This window comes from Catharus ustulatus, chromosome 2, assembly GCF_009819885.2.
Source record: "Catharus ustulatus isolate bCatUst1 chromosome 2, bCatUst1.pri.v2, whole genome shotgun sequence".
In the NCBI taxonomy this organism is placed as follows: domain Eukaryota; kingdom Metazoa; phylum Chordata; class Aves; order Passeriformes; family Turdidae; genus Catharus; species Catharus ustulatus.
In genome coordinates this window covers 116224977-116242405 of record NC_046222.1, presented here as the reverse complement: position 1 = coordinate 116242405, position 17429 = coordinate 116224977, and the positions used below count along the sequence as shown (strand labels likewise).

The 17429-nt window shown below is 41.8% G+C and overlaps 1 protein-coding gene across 1 annotated transcript in view; it reads right to left on the bottom strand.

Annotated features, from left to right (window-relative positions):
* OTC (ornithine transcarbamylase) overlaps positions 1-17429 on the bottom strand; it is a 29060-nt gene that overhangs the window by 4664 nt on the left and 6967 nt on the right. The window contains 2 exon segments of the mRNA XM_042778996.1: positions 6902-7055; positions 12223-12310. Coding sequence (XP_042634930.1) covers positions 6902-7055; positions 12223-12310 — 242 coding nt within the window.

Genomic DNA, 17429 nt, shown 5'->3' with positions numbered 1-17429 from the left:
TTTTCACAAAGACATAACCAAATTCACCTATAAGCTTGCTCTGTAAAACTCTACCTCATGACTTGAAACAATTTCTGGAGAGCCTTTTATTCTTAGTTCAAATCTGGGCCATGCTACAATTGTACTGTAGTAGCTGGAAGCCAGACAGTGTTTCAACACTTTGTGTGACATGATTCAATGCTTGTCAGAGAGGATAAGCATCCACATTTTACTAAGTGGCAACCTTGCAGGCAGTTGCAGAAAAGATGCCAAAAGAGTGAACAGGAAAAGGGCTGGGACTACCCCCTCCTCTCTTGGCAGCAGCTTCTCCTAAACAAATAGTTTGTGAAGTTGTTCCAGAGCAAAGTTATTAGCGTTTCTTCCAGTGACCACAGTTTTGAGTAAAAAATAGTAATACTTGAAATATTGAAAGACATTAAAGTGCTGTAAACATCTAAATCTGATGGAGTCCTAGTCTGTTCAGGTTTAAGGGCTAAAACTATAGTATTGCAAAAATATCACTTTTTTTAGCTGAAGTTTGTTAACAGCAGGCTCATTGGCAGAGGTTGGATGCAAGGGCATTTACAGGAGAACAAACCAGGACTTTGTGGACATGGAAGTTATTTCAGTATAACCATTCAAGGGTCTTTCCAAGTCCTTCCACATCTCCTAGCAATGGTGCTCCTGGGAGAAGGCCAAACTGAAGCATTTATTTAAGGTGTTGCTTCCATTTAGGGCTTAGTGATAGCTGAGACCAGAACCCACAGCCAGAAGCAAGACAGCCCTGAGTTCTTTTCATCTCACTGTTTAAAAATAGGCATCTCAGCCTTAATACTCAAAGTATTGACTAGAGTCACAAATATACTGCTGTGTTAAACAACTTCACCTTATTGCCAGCTGCTACTCTGCATTAAAAGAAGCACAGGGCATATTAAGTGCTTTCCTCTGTTTTCCCAAGCTACAAGCTGGGAATACAGATAAAATATGGAGTACTGGATGTGTCTGCATAATGATCCCTGTTACACACTTCAAATTGCAAACCACATCTGCAGTGACTACTGTACAGAGTGGACATGGCTGAACTGATTTTAATGAAGACGTTTTGCTAATGGAAGGAGTCATAGCAAGGCAGAATCAAGCTGTGTGTGTGCTGGTGGAGCCTGTTTTGTATCCTGTGCTGGGCTTTATGCTGCCACTGGTGCACTGCTGCTGCAATTCAAACCTCTTCATCTAAAGCCAGACCACTGTGACTGTGACTGCACTGCTTATAAGCAAACACACTCGCTCAGTTTCCAGCAAAGATGAGGTGACTGTTAGTCAGAACCAGAAAGGTGGTACAAAAGCTACAGTAAATGAGACACACTTCCCACTCCCTCTTTTATAGCATGTGCTCATGCAATCACACAGGTAAAATTCTGCTAAAAGTGTTTTGCCATGACAGTAACACTAAATTAAATGAGAGACTTTTCAATACCTGCTGATCACCAGAACCCCTGAAGATATTTCCCCTTTGCATCTCTCCCCAGTTTTTACAAATCATGTTCTATTGATGTAGGCTTTACTCCTGCATGGGTGTTCTGCAGTTTCATTCTACATTTGGAACACAACTCCTAGTAAAGCCACACAAAAAAACCAATGTATTTAGAAAGTCGAGCCCTTCTCCCTTGTGAAACCTCTTTGGCAAGCTAGTAATTGCTTCTGCAGTACCATAAAACTTAGCTGTGCTATTCTCATGAAAAATCTCAGCTAAACAACTCATACCAATTTTACATTCAATTTTCTCACCCTCATGTTACTTTTACAATATTTCATTCTGTTCTCCATGGCTGCAGTTATCAGGGTAGGCAACTCTGGATAAAAATAAGTGTGCTCAGTGATTTGACCCTGCTGTATGTGTGGAGAAGACTGGGTTAACTAATTAGGGACATTTGTGTCTGCCTCTGCCTGGACTTGCTTCCAGCGAGACTGAAACTCTGACACCATTATAGATTAATTCTGAAATGTTTGACCACAACTGTCATAACAGCCCTCAATTAAAACAGGCTTTTGAATAATGAATCAATAATCTGTCAAATTTTAAAATCAAATGCCAGGGACTAATCAAAGCTTTAGCCCTTTGGGAGACAACGAAATCCAGTAAATGAGAAACTGGGCAAACTTGGATCTTCTGGCTCTCAAACTGGGCTTAAGGCAGATACTGGGCCAGTTATCTTTCTTACTCCTATGCTGGTTGTTGTCATGGTTATCAATACAGTATATTTTAGAGGATCAGGGCAGATCATAGTTGGGACTTCTAATTATTAGAATAATAAAATTATAATGGTGATGAATTTGAAAATTGTCATGAATTGAGGTCTCGGGGTAACACAGCAAGGAAAAGCTGAGAATATATTGCAACCCTTTTGAAGTTGGGCAACATTATTTGTTATGCTGTTAAAAAAGAAATCACCAATGTATTTCTTATGCCAACCATTGGTTTCTGAAAAAGAAAATTCCCCCCAGAGCAGTGACATAAAAAGCTAGTGGCATATGGATCCACTCTAATTACCAGTCTGGCCATCCTGCAGCCAGCTACAAGTGAGCTGATTTGGCCAGTGACATTAATATCAATTGAATCAATGTCAATACCCAGGCTGTCTCTGGAATACAAATTGTGTGATGCTGCCCTCCAGCCACGCTGAGCAGAGCAGAGCAGAGCTGAGCACAGCTCCTGCCCAGGACACTGAGAGGCACTGGCTGGACTCAGCACATGGCTGTTAGAGCACAAGCTGGGCATAAAGGGGCTCAGTGTGTGCTCACAAACCCACAGCCTCTACATGCCAAATCCCCAAATCCTCGAAATCGGGCTCTTTACATGTTTGCAACCATTTTGAAGGGTTATGACTCAAGCACACTCAGTTTAACACAACCTTTAAGATGGAAGGTAGAGTATATATATGCTAAGAAAAATGTTTATCTTGGCATAATAGAGGGCATTAACCCTGAGCACAATATTAAAGGACAGAGCCAGTTTAGATTTCAAACATGTGAGGGAATCCAGGTTGCTCAGGAAGAAGGCATTGGGCAGGAGGATGCTCAACCTGAGGAATCTCAGCCCAATATTCATAAGAGGAGCACACTGCATGATCTGAAAAGAACACCCTAAACATTTCCAGGATGAGAATTTGCCCTGAATACAGAATGAGAATTGACAGCCCAGAAAATAAACCAGCTGCATTGTTTGGTGGATGCAATGGACTATACTAAAATAACGGTACTAAAATGCACCTGTGAAAAGAAATCAGAAAACATTTTTCCAAAACAAACCATGCAATTATGTAGTTTCAGACCAAAGAGAAAGTACTTGAGGAGGGTTCAAGAAGGCACTCAACAAAATTAATAGGGTATAGAAAATGGAAGAAGAAAAATGTGCTAAGCATGAAGAGGGCCAGAGTGCATGTAGAGCTCCACTGGAAAACAGAGAAGGAAAAAAAAGAAAAGAGAAAAAGGTACATTTTGGGTATGTACTGACAGCAGGGAGAAACAGATCCAAGTAGGAAAATATTTATGGGGATAGAGAAGAGACATTTTTTAGAGAGAAATAAGATGCACAAAATCTGTAGTTACATTTCAATAATAGGCTAGCAGTCTGTGCCACTACTGTAGTTTGCATATATGTATAAATCAAATAAATTGCCTTTGCATTGCACAGAAACAGTCTAAATGTTATATATGGACTTTCAGCTCATTTAAAGAATCAGTGGCACCCTTCCACAACCCTGTATTAATCTTCTTGCAGGCAGTACTTGGATGACATCTTGCTGAAAATCACAAGAGGAGCTTGATTGGGGTAAGTAGCAACTAGACCCTGTGGCTCACACCTCTTCAAGAGTTAATCTCACTTCTGTGGCCTGGTAAAGTTCATTATAAGATTAAAACGTTTTTTCATTACATCTACTCCAGCCTTGTCCAACTCACTGTACAGTGCCAAGAGGAAAACAAGGGGGCAGAGGAACAGGTCAGAAAGGGAGAGTTCAGGCAGTGCCATCACCCACAGGGAGCTGCTGAGAGCTCCCCTGCCTGCCCCTCTCTCCGGGATAAGAAAGCAGGAATGGAAAGTGAGCCAGCAACCAGCAGTGCAACTTGCCCTTGGCATAGCAGGGTGGCACCCAGCTGCCCTAAAAAGATCTCCTGACAAATTTTGAGCTAAGGAACATGCTGGGAAGAGTCAGGGAGAGATGGGCAGATGGAGGAAATGGTGCGCTGCTTATTGGGCTGAGTATGAAAGTTCTGCAAATTTTAAAAAACTCCCATGACTGTCTAAATGCTGAGCCATTCCTTGTGATCTCTGTAAGCGCTCACTTTGTCATGACAGTTCTCCGTGTCAAATAGTAATTTCACGATTATAAGCCGCACCTGATTATAAGCCGCACATTACCATACAGGGTGTGATAAAAGGTATCTATTCTATCACCATCTGTTGAGGGTGAGGGCAGTGATCCTTATCTCTGCAGGAGATATTCTGCTAATGGGCCATCCATTGAAACCAGGCAGGGCATTGTTCTTTATCTTTTCACAACCCATCCTTCCTCCAGCCAGTCATTTTCTGCTCATGGCCATTGAGTCCCACTGTGGGACAGATAAAATTACTGCATCCCATTGGGAGTTGCTCCAGCCAGGGGGAAGAGCCCAACATTTCTTACCAAGATAAAACAGAGGTTTTGGAACACTAAGGGAGCCCCTTTCTCCACTGGACTCCAGAGGAAAACCGGATTTCTCCGCATCACCACTGGAGCTCCGGAGGGAAACTGCACCTTGTACAGGAGCACTGCTCCAACTGAGCCACATCTGTCACTGCAGGAGGATGCAGCCACCATGGAATGGGACTGCTACCAACACCCTGCCTGACAGGGTGTCAGGTTATACTCTGACTTTGTCAGGGTTTGGAGTTTGTTTCTTTGTAGTACTGTATTTCTATTTTAATTTCCCTAGTAAAGAACTGTTATTCCTAATTCCCATATTTTTGCCTGAAAGCCCCTTGATTTCAAAATTATAATAATTTGGAGGGAGGGGGTTTACATTCTCCATTTCAAAGAGAAGCTCCTGCCTTTCTTAGCAGACACCTATCCTCCAAACCAAAACAGCAACTTTTTCTTCTTTGTCCATATACAAGCCACACCTGATTATAAGCCGCACTTTGGGTTCGGACCAAAATTTTAGTAAAAATGGTGCGGCTTATAATCGTGAAATTACTGTACATATTTTGTTTGAGCACCAACTGCTGTGGACCTCTTTCTTCATCACCAAAGACATCCTCCCTGGTGTTTGGTGCAGCAAGGACACCCACAGCTACTGGTGCTGCCCTTGCTATTCAAGCCAGGGAAGAGCGCAGCCTGTGGGCTCATGTTAACCTGGAGCTTCTAGCACAGCTGCCCTATAGGAGGATGCAGAGGAGGAGCAGAGGGTGATCAGCAGGGATTTTCTCACTGCTGTTTTCCACAGGCTTCCCCCCAAGGTCAGTGGAGAAGAGATGCATCTCCAGAAGGTGACTGAGACGCTCATTGTTCTGTTTTCATTAACTGGAGGTGGAGTAGAGGGCAGCAGCACTGAGAGCCTGGGTGCTGGAGTCAGTGGCCTGGATAAAAACATGTTTAGGGGCAGAGATATACGTGGTTGTTTGGGCTGGGAGTCACAGATTATTCTTGAAGAGTGTAGCTCACAAGTGATGAGATGCTAATTAATAAGGTGTTTGCAAGACAGAACACTCCACAAAACACAACCAGAAGTTTCTCCTGACTTATATTTGCACACAGCGTTTATAACAAAATGATGACATTGTCATTACAGCTTACTGTCTTATGCAATTTGAACATTGGGGGTGGCTCAATGTGATCTCACAAATCTCCCTTATCCTGAGGTCTGTAACCATTTTAGTCTCAAGTTCATCAATTTTTGCTGGTCTCTTCACTGTGAATATAAAAAATTTACCAAAAAATACTTAAAATAAAAAAGTGATTATCACCAAACACACGAGTCTTTCAGTGTTTAAGGTTTAAAGAATGAATAATTTAATATTACTGTCACTAGATCTTTCCCACACTCCGAATGTCCCATAGCGAAGTCCCCAACAGCTGAGAAACACAGCTGAATGAATCGGGAAATTATTCTACCCCACCATTTTCAAGCAGTGTGGTTTTTATTCATTCAGAAAATAAACAAGGTCAGAGGAGTTCATCATAGCTGTCAGCCAGACCTGCAGTATAATAATCTTTTTTATAAGCTAGATCCTCAACCGATTGTAAAACCACATAGTTCTTCTGTTCACAGATAAACATCTGTGTGTAAAAAGTTATCCTGCTGTCAGATCCACTATTACATTAGATAAAAATAAAAAATACTATCTCTTTTAACTGTTCTTTGATGTGAGCAAAGTTTATACTGGTTTAAGTGCCTGAACACTAAGTGTTTGTACTAGTAACATAACTAGTAACTTAACTATTTCAAAACAAAATTTTTCAACCAATTCCCTAATATATAAATAGTGCTTCCTCTTAAGCTGTCCATAGATTAGGGAGGAATCAAGAGCAAACCACTGAATGTTTTTAAGTCAGTGGAAAAACTTCTGCTGGCTTTGCCTGAGCCAGATCCTCATCTTTGTCTTTATATGTACATCCCTCTGTATATTCTTTTAGTTGCATACTAATTCAAATGAAATACTTAATTTTATGCTTAACTTCAGTCCCACTACAGCTGATAGGACTACATAATTATTTTAAATTAAACAGGTCCTTAATTATATTCCTGGATGAAGATCTCTTTAAACAACAAGTGCCATGTAATTACTACTTTGAGAAACCTAAGGATAAATGGTTTTGAAGCTGCATTTCCCAAATACTAATTAAGAATTAGCAAAAAAAAAAAAAAAAAAAGTTTATATTTTTACCTGAAGAGTTAGGTAATCAGCCAAAATCTGAAGAGGATGGTATAAATCGGACAATCCATTGATTACTGGGATTGTGGCTTCTTTTGCCATTAGGTCCAGATCATTGTGGTTATAAACTCGAGCCAAGATTGCATTTGTCATGCTGGACAGCACCCTAGAGATGGCACAAAATACTCAAGTCAAACATAATAAATATACCCCTATTGCACTCTTCACCATGCAACACATAAATATTAATGAGAAATGGTAATGAATCAATATTTCCCAGCTATCTGAATAATTTATCATGCCTGCAGAACAGACTCAAATGTTGTCATTTAACAAGCTGCTAATAAGTAAGAAGTTTCACTTCCTAACACTACTATAGTGAGTAAATGAAAACTGCTGCTCTATTTTATATTCTTTTCTCTTTAGCATTTCACAGTAGATGGAACATCAATACATGGTAAGCTCTCTGAACTGAGATAAGAGATTGTGTGATACTGTAACATTGGAAGAATTTGATAACCTCAGAAGAGATAAGGTGTATAATTTTTTTCAGACTTCTAGCACAGAACAAACGCAGCATTGACTGAATATTATGGACTCTGCATGGTAGCCTGACTTTGTGAGGGTCAGCAATACAGATCTGTCTTAGAGTACCACAATTGTTTACAGAAACAGAACAGGCTGGGGGTGTTGGCTGCTTTCTCCCACCTACACACCTGTGTATTGACTCACATGGGAACAGCATTCAAGTAATGCCCAAATTTCAAACTCAGTACAAGGGAAGGTATTGCAGGAGCCCCTGTACCACTCTGGCATTAACCTCATTTGCTGAAGTGTGAAAGACACAGAGATTAGCATAGTGGATTAGCATAGTATACTCTGAATTTTTTAGATAAATTAAATATGGATTGGAGCTCTCAATTTCTCTGCATTTCTGTGTTTTAATCAGGCCCTGAAGCCTGACTTTGAAGTAGTATTTTGTGTGTTTTCATGTTATCTGAAATAGGACCTTAAAACAAAACAAAGGAGGACTGAATTAGAAATATGTGGAAAAAATTCCTTGCAGTATCTGCCTTTCTGATTAGCCATGACAAATTCTTGCATCTCCTCTTGTGGAAATCAGGCTGTTAATACCATCAGCAGCAAGGTCTCCTGGCAAAGTCAGTAACAAGTATTTTCTATTGACACCAGACATTCCTCACACAAGCAGACCTCTTATAAAATGTTACAAGATTGCCTGTAGAGTTCTCTCTGCAGAAAATACTGTCAATAGCAGCTACAAATGAAAAGGAGGAACTGAACAAGGTATTTACTGATTATGAAGTACTGGAACAGTTACTTTTGGTGCCATTGTTTCTTCTTAGCTCACCAGTTCCTTTCTCTGGGGGAAATCTGTTCTGTTCTGGTCATCAGGGATGTGATGCGTGGTTCCTTTTGTTAGCCATCTCATGGCCAGCTGACCCTACCCAAGGCACAACCAGTCCCCATCAGTCAAGGGAAAGGGACAATCACACTGGGAAATTGCTCTTTTTCCTTAGAGCTTTTTTCCTTTAGGATGTCAGGACAGCTGATTTCTATTTGACACAGCTGATCAAGCAAATAAAGAAGTGGTTCCTCCATAGGGTGTGCCATTAAGGAAAATGCAGTCATGATTACCAGCTAGTGAAAACTGCTGGACTTTCATCTTTAGTCTGTTGAAAGTAGATATCAGACTTGTTAGACACCTACCAGCAGGGCATCAGACAGTCCTTCTGCCAGCGTTTCTAGATGTCATATTTTACACCAGGAAAATCAGCTGTAAACTGGCTTTATTCTTTCTGAAATCAAAATAAAGCTAAACTTGGGGGGAGAACCTACAAATAACCCTCATCTGGAGGTCTCTGATTACAGTAGAATGATTAAGTCTCCAGTAATTGAATCAATTTAAAGGAAACCATGTAAGGCTGGAATCGCATAGGAAAAAAAGGTCCTGAATATATGAGTCTTATCAAAAGGGGTATTTTGGAAGCTGAGGGACTGCATTTAAGGTTCTTATTTTATCAACCACTAGGTCTTTCTCTCTTTTCATTCTTTTGTGAAAGTGTGAAACTATGAACTTTGAAATCACAGAGCCTGGAAGTATGTTATATTGGAACACTGAGTATGTTGGAATGCTGCATATCTCTCTTTTTGAAATAATTTTTATTTCTACAGAGAAAACTTGTAATTTTTTTTCCTCAACTGCAACCTCTGAGGAAACATAGAGTGTGCCTTTTTAGTGGCAGACCTCTCCATTTGAAAATGGGGCATTTGCATGTATTTTGTATAGAATACTGCCATGCAAGCTAGTTTTGCTTTTGTTTTGAAGGTTTATAGCCATTCAAAAGCTTTAAACTTCTGACAAGAGCACTTTCACTCATAGTCTCACAGGGACAGACAGTGGAAGTGTTGTCAGCAGAGCAAACCCATTCCCCATAAATGCAGAGATTAATGCCCCAATAATTCCAGTGGACTGGTAAAATCACCCTAGGATTCTTCAGGGCTGCCACTGAACCTGATGGCCACTGAGCTTTAGTGATGCCCAGTGGAACTGCTCTACAGTGGGAAATACAGAGTACTTATATTTCATTTCAGGTAATATATCAGTCATGTTAAACAGCACTGAAAGGCTGAGAGCTCCTTAATGGGCGGTAACTTTTTGCCACTGTGTCAGCGTAAATGTAAATGTCTTGTGAAGCACAGAGGAACTGATTTATGAGCAGGTAATAAGTCACTAAAAATATGTTCACAGCAGCAATGCTTTCAACCCTTACCTGCAGCAGTTCTAATAAAAACTGTGACTTTTATGGATCTGTGCTCCTTTCACTTTAAGTCTCAATCTCAAGTGCTTCAAAGGCCTTCAGAGCCCCAGACACCAGGCTGTAAATATTTGAAATACCCTCTGGGTCTACTACAGGCATTCTTTTTTTGTTCTTACATTAACTGAATGAGTTTGGGATGTCATCTTTCATTCAGAAGAATCGCTCAGGAATTAACACTCCAGTTGTTCTTTTGGGTAAACTGCTCAGCATTGATTATGCAGTCAGTAGTACTTCTGCTAATGAGAGCAGGAGTGGAGCAGAGCACGTGGGACCCTGTAAGGATTTGGGAAAAACCCTTGCTCACTGTGGCAGGTGAGAGCTGTGACTCAGCAGAGGAGCCAAATCCCCAGGTAAGTCATAAATAGGGACTTGTCCTGGAAGAGCAAGCAGTGACAGAGAAAAGGGGGCTGAAGGTTTGCTTGGGAAGTGGCTTGGGAACTTTATCCACAGAATGGGGATGCCTTCAAAAGAGCTGGAAGATTTGCTTGCTTCTGTTTATTGCCTTGTTTCTTGTAGTTTATTTTCTGCCTTTTTCATTTTTTGCTTGTGCAAACAAAGTCCATTCAGGACACTGTAAACAAAATGCTTAATGTCCCTTTACTGTCACATTTGGGTAGAAGAAATGAAAACTGGCCTATATTAAGCATATCTGGGTTTGTGTCAGATTTGCTTAGGGTTGGCATTTGAATGGCAGAGAGGCTCCAGGTGACAGTCCTGCATGGCTGGTGGGACACTGCTTGCAGAGGTTATTGTAGGGAAGCACTTTGGAAGGGCCCTGACTTCACCCTTCCCCTTCCTGAAGCTGCTGGGGCTCACTGCCAGCTTTGCAGTAGTGCAGATGAGGGCTGCAAGGTGATCAGAGGGAAGGAGCACCTTGCCTACAAGGAAAGGCTGAGACAGCTGGCATTATTCAGCCTGGGAAAGAAAAGGCTCCAGACTGACCTTCCAACACCTGAACAGTGCCCACACAAAAGATGGAGAGGGATTTTTTTATAAGAGTGACAGGGTGAGGGGGAATGGCTTCAAACTGAGAGGGAAGGTTTAGATTGGATATTAGGAAAAAATTCTTTACTGTGAGGGTGGTGAGGCCCTGGCACAGGCTGCCCAGAGAAGCTGTGGATGCCCCATCCCTGGCTGTGTTCAAGGCCAGGCTGGAGGGGACTCTGAACATCCTGGTCTAATGAAAAATACCCCTGCCCATGATACAAGATGGTATTGAAAGTCTTCCAACCCAAAACATTCTATGATTCTATTGTTGCAGCTCACATTGATTCTGGCAGAGTTATATATCTAGCAGACAGTGAGAGTTAAACCTCTAGGGACTGAGATTTTTACTTTCTACTATCAACACCCATATGTCTTCCATTTCAGTAGTAAAAACAAGGATGGAAAATTTTAAATGTTCAAATGTTTGATCTTTTTTCTTAAATTTTCATTGGATTTCATCACAGAGAGCAGAAACACAGTTCTCAGTCTCTCCCACTGACTGAGAACTGTGGTATTCAAAAGCGGCAGTGGAACTCATCTGCCTGACAGCACATTTTGAATTGAGCCTGATGAGCTTGACACTGCATATCTTTCACCAGAACAAAGAGGACCACTCAGACACTGCTAACCTTCCAACAGCTGGGCCTGACTGAATCGACCTCAGGCTGCAAAAGGGCTGCCTAGAAAGCAGGATAATGCTAAGGCTGGATGAAGCTTTAATAGCTGGAGTGCTATGGAAAACAGCAGGAGCACCTGCAAAACATGACCTCATGTTCTGCCAACTTTCTGTAACATCAGAGGCAGCCCACTGTGGAAAAGCTCTGAGCTCAGGTCCTCCCTGGCACAGCAGTGGAGATTGGCTGCTGCCCATCCCTGCGTGCCTGTGGGACTGGGCAGGATTGACATCTTCCAGGGATGCCAGTCAGAGAAGGGAGCCACAGCCACAGCAGTCCTGACAGTGGGTACAGCTGGGAAGGGGGGTGCAGGAAATCTGAAACTGGCTACACAGTGTTGGTCCAGTTTTGTGCTGCTGAAACAGGGGGATCAGAAAGGCCCTCAGTGTCACCCTGTCTCTGCAGGGATGATACTACAGCAAACTAAGGACCACCAGCAGCTGGTCTGACTGACATAAATTGTGTCTTTGCTTTCTGATTTTGCTCCAAGGGCAGCAGAACCAGAAGGTTTGAGTCTTGTTAGAATATATATGCTGTCATCAGTGGAATTACAAGACTACTGAGATTCATAAAATTATTCCATTTGTAAACATAACCCTAATTAACACTCTATATGCCAAAATAATTCTCAGTGTGGGAAGTGTAGGATAGCTTGAGATGATGGAATGAAGGTTTACTGAGCTCCAGATTCTGTGAGCTGATCTATAAATATTTAAGAAATTTGGACTGCCTCCTGACATTTTCCAGAAAGAAAATATCACCTTCTGAAATTCTTCAAGACAGCCCAATCAATTACCAAATGCAGTGATCAATCAAGTGACATTTCACCAACCTTGCTGTATCTGTGAGACTCTCATTAGTGCCCAGATGTATATCTTGTGTTGTAAGGAAGGAAGGATGTCCTCCAAGGAGAGCAAATCCTACAGTGAGGAAAAATTTAAAAAAAAAAGAAAAAAAGAAATGAAACACCAGCACCTCGTATTTACAGCCAAGATTCAAAATCTTCTTGATATAAAATACATTGACAGAAATAAAAGTAGAACTCAGCAGGACATCCGAATATTAAAATGATTAGCATTTGACAACAAAATCTCAAATAAATGTGTTTTTTGGAATAAATCCAATCCAATCCATCCAATGGATGCCTTACTGAAATCCTTAGCCATGAGTTCTGATCTGTGATCACAGGAACAGTCATTCAAACTCCAAGGCTACAGATTGTCACAAACATCACTGTTGCTCCCTGTTAAGAGCTAGATAATCCATTAGTGAGGAATTTGCAAGGATCCAAAGAACTGGATGGATTAGTTATGAAGAATAAAATCCATTCCTGAGCAGGCAACCATGGAAGGACTTGACTATCATTTAAAAATAGAAAGCACTGGGGAACTTCAAAGATGTCTGAACAATGTTTTGGATGAAGACAAATTGCATGTCAAGGGCAGCTCTCAGGTTTTCTACTGCTTTATTTTAACTGCACCACCAGTAGGAAGTTATTGTAAGCAACCATCCACCACAGGCAGGGAAGAAAACATCTTCTTTTCACCAACATCTGAGTCTCTCTGCCTTTGTCTGGTTTAAATCTGAAGCCTCTTTCTACTGAATCTGAGTGTAAAATCCCTCACATTGGGAGGATGGGGCCTGATGGGGCTGTTTTATGAACTGTCCCAGGTGGTTTAGTATAAGCCTAGCACGGGACACAGGGTCCCACAGCTGGGGATGTACAAAGGGTAGGACTTGTATATAGTCCTGCAAGGCTTTTTCTGTGTGATAAGAACAACTCCCTTCCAGTACAGGAATTTTCTGCAGGCAGATCCCACCCTATCACTAGCATTTCTGATGGAGGAAATTTCCAGAGAATCTTGGTATGGACAAACCAGCCTTGTTGAGACAACACTGTGGGGGTGTGAGTCTTTTATTGTGACAAAAATCTAGAAAAAGCCTGTCTCTGTATTTATACTGCCAGGAAGAGAAAGGCTGCATACAGCACTGAAGAGTAGAGATCCCCCACTTTGTTTACCAAACTGTGACGTCTTGGAGATGCTGATGAATTTTGTGCTGTTAGAAAAAAAAAATTAAAAAGAAAGAGAAAAAAAGTGGAAAAGAAAAAACGAGAAGGAAAGGTCAAAAGCTGCTCAGGCTGGCTGTATCCATTAGATGGCACTGCTGGCAGGTTCAGCCCTGCAGCTTCAGCACGGTGCTTGTACAGGTCTGCCATGGATTAAAAACTTCATCCCACAGCTACTCTTTAGAAGAGGATTAAACCAGGGCTGAACACTGAAACCTTTCCACAGATAAAACCAGCAGGTACAAACAGCAGGTCTGGGCCCCACAGCTGGGCTCCAAACACAGAGCAGTCCTTATTAACTCCCATCTCCTGCTGGCAGCAGGGTTGAGGTGAGTTCTATTTCTCTCCATCAGTTCAGCCAGTCTCTAGAGTTTAAAAGTCAATAGATAAAAACAATACTGGCAAAGCATTGTCTTTGGTCTGCCTCCATTTACTTAAATGTCAGATTAAAAGTAATGATGCTTTAGGTCCCACCTGGAGGGCAAATTCCTGCTCCCTCTAGCCAGTGCACACTCGTTTCATTGAATGGGCCCTTTTTAATTGCTTGCTGATTTCATTAAGGATTGCTCCAACTCTCAACAATATTGCAAGTCACACACAGCAAACTTTGAAGAATGAAGCATAATTTATTCTACTATTACTTTTTTCATCTCCCTGCTGCAGTTCAGATAGAAACATTATTTACAGGAAAATGTCTGCAAACTACGCATTATAGCCTGTTTATTCAGTGCAAATTTTAAAGTCAAGAACTCAAGGATGAATTGTTGTTGGCAGTAACTTTTCTTTCCCAAATTCTTGGGGATTTTTTTTGAGTCGTATACAATTATGTCAGTGATTTATTCCTGCAAGTTCCACACAATATAACAGCTCTGCATTTTAGGATTCTAAATGCATACATTCTGGTAGATGATTCACAGTCCAAGCAGGCTCCAATGGATATGTTCTGTTTTTCTATAAATGATGCTCAGGTAAAAAAATGGGAATCTGAACATTTATTCAGAATTGCCAGATGTCAGGCAGCCCAGACAGAGCTGCCACCTGGAATCTGTGTACAGAGCAGAGCCCTGATGTTTTGGGCTTTCTGCTCATGAACTGGCCATCTGAGCAGGGCCTGGGAACATATTTCCATCCAAAACTTTCCATCTGGAAATACAGGAGCTCTGTGCTCTAGCTTTGTATATAGTTGCAGAGACAGAATCTTTTTCAGATTCTTTCATCCAGACTACCAGTGCAAAAAATGATGACTTTTGAAGATATGCAGGCACCAATTCAGCAAATAAACATTGGAGTGCTGTGTTAGACTGGGAGATCTAATCCTCTTTGTTGTCACAACCTGGTCATATCCAAAGCCACATGATAAATATTTATAGGAGTCATGGTATCTTCAACAAACTACTACATGTTCATACTGCAAATCCAGGGTAGATTATTACCTCATGTCCACACTTCTCACTACTGTTAGTTTTCAAAATACACAGTTTCATGCCTCATGCTGACATTATTGACCCCACTTATGCAGACCCTTTCAGACAGGACATGAGTGAAATCTTCATCCCAGGCTGCCCCTGCTGCATGGGGCAAGGTGGCCAAAAGGAATGCTGTAGCTCACAGGTAGGTTACACAGTTCTGGGGCTGTAAGCAGGAGACACACACAGTCATCTTCTCAAACTCGAAGGAAGGATCTTTTTCAGAATTTTGAGACATACGGATTTGCATTTATTAATTGCCTCATTGCCTGCCCAGACGTACAAATAGAAAGTCTCTTTCCATTTAGACTGATTACAAAGAAGTCTCCTAGGCAGCAGGTACAGAATATTCCTAAAGCAGAAGCTAAAAACTGATAAGCAGTTTTTAGAAGTTATTTTTAAGCTACCCATTTAAGTGGAGAGTAAACTAAGAGAGTGCATTTGGGCACTCTGTAATGAGGCCAAGCTAAATAATGCTTAGCCACTCCACCAAAAAACAACTCTGAAATCCTGCCATGTAATAGCATCCCCACTTCTTTAGTACATATACTATGATGTAATTATTTCTGTGGCTCTGTGTAGCAATCTTCAGGCATGGCCATCATGTTCCTCTCACCCCACTGTGTAGAAGGAGTGAGCTGGGAGTAATTCCACTAAAACCAGTGGCACTGAACCCCTGTAAGGGTGTTAAGACCTTGTATATACCAGTGCACAACAAGAGAAGGTAGGCTGAGCTTTCCTACCTGCACTGCTTCCACTCCATTTCTACCCTGTGAAATATTGTCTGCATTCAGTATCTGTGAAATGGTTGGATTTATTTATGACTTATTCACTAAAACATAACTGCAGCTGTGTATTTTAAGAGCAACAGTGACAACCAGAATATTTCGTACCAAAGCTATAACAAAAACAGGGCATTCACTTTTGTGCAGTGCCTGAGGATGTTTATTTTACAAGTAATATATGACCATGTGAATAGTTCTGTTTTCAAAAAGTACACAAGGTTTTATGCAGAATGGGTATGGGATTCTGGCTGTGAAGAGGTGACATTTTCCAGTGCAATAGCAGATATGTCACATTTTCCAATAAAATAGCCAGTGATAGAAATAAATCTACTAGGCTCACAGAACAGGATTTACTTTGCCACTACTCTATGGAAGTTACTTCTAGTTATGCATTAAACTTACATCACTACTTATCTTAGAAATGGTAAAATTGTATGGGTTTCAGAAATACACATTAGGACAAGATTAAAGAGGCAATGAATTATACCCCAAGGAGCAGTATATTATTCAGCACAGTTGCAATGTCATTAGAATAGAACAGGATGTTGGAAAACCTTCAATATCAACTGACCTATTACAGTGCATCATAAATTAATGTTCTGATAACCTTCAAGTGCAAGTGTCACCCCTAAGTTAAAGAAGGGCAAGAAGGAGGAGCTGGAGAATACAGGCTAAGCTGCCTCACCCCAATCCATGGGAAAGTGATGGAGCACCTAATCCTAGAAATAATTTCTAGGCAGATTAAGGACAAGAAAATCATCAGGAGTAGTCAGCATGGCTTCAGCAAGAGGAAGTCATGCTTGAGGAGCTTGATCTGCCTCTGTGGTTCTATAACTGGCCTGGCAGAGGTGGGAAGGGCAGTGGGTTTTGTCTCCCTGGACTTCGTTGTGTCCACTGACAGTGCCTCCCATGAGATCCTGCTAGTCAAGCTGGATGCCTGGGCTGGATGAGCAGAGCGTGGGATGGGTTCAGAACTGTCCAAATGGCCAGGCCTGAGAGTGGTGACCACAAAGTCCAGTGGGAGGCCAGTGGCAGCAGTACCCTAAGGGTCCATTTGTGTCCAGTCCTGTTTAACACCTGTGTTAAGGGTCTCGATGATCAAGTGTGGTTTCAGTAAGTCTGCTGATGGCACAAAACTGGAGGAGTGGCTGGTACATCATAGGGTCATGCTGCTCTCCAGAGGGATCTTAACAGGCTGGAGAAAATGGTCTGACAGGAGCCCCATGAAATTCAGCCAGGAGAGATGCAAAGCCCTGCAGCTGAGGAAGGATAACCCCAGGCACCAGGATTTATGGGGGCCTCCCAACTGGGAAGCAGCTTGACAGAAAAGGACTTGGGGGTCCTGGTGGACAGCAAATTGAACATGATCCAGCAGTGTGTGCCCCTTTCCAGCAAAGGGGGTGAATGGTGTGCTGGACTCACCAGACAAATACTGCCAGGAGGTGGAGGGGGTTGATCCTTCCCCTTTATACAGCACTGGTGATACCAAACCTCGAGAGTGTGGATTTGGGGTCCTCAGTATGAGAAACACGGACATACTGGATGTAGTTGGTATGTCCATATCAACAAAGGGTCACAAGGATGGCTGAGGGACTGAAGCATATTTCATATGAGAAGAAAAGCTGAGAGAGCTGGGACAGCAGAGCCTGGAGAACAGAAGGCTGAGGGGGAATATTGCTAATGCATATAATAAACACCTGAAGGGAGGAGGCACAGAAGA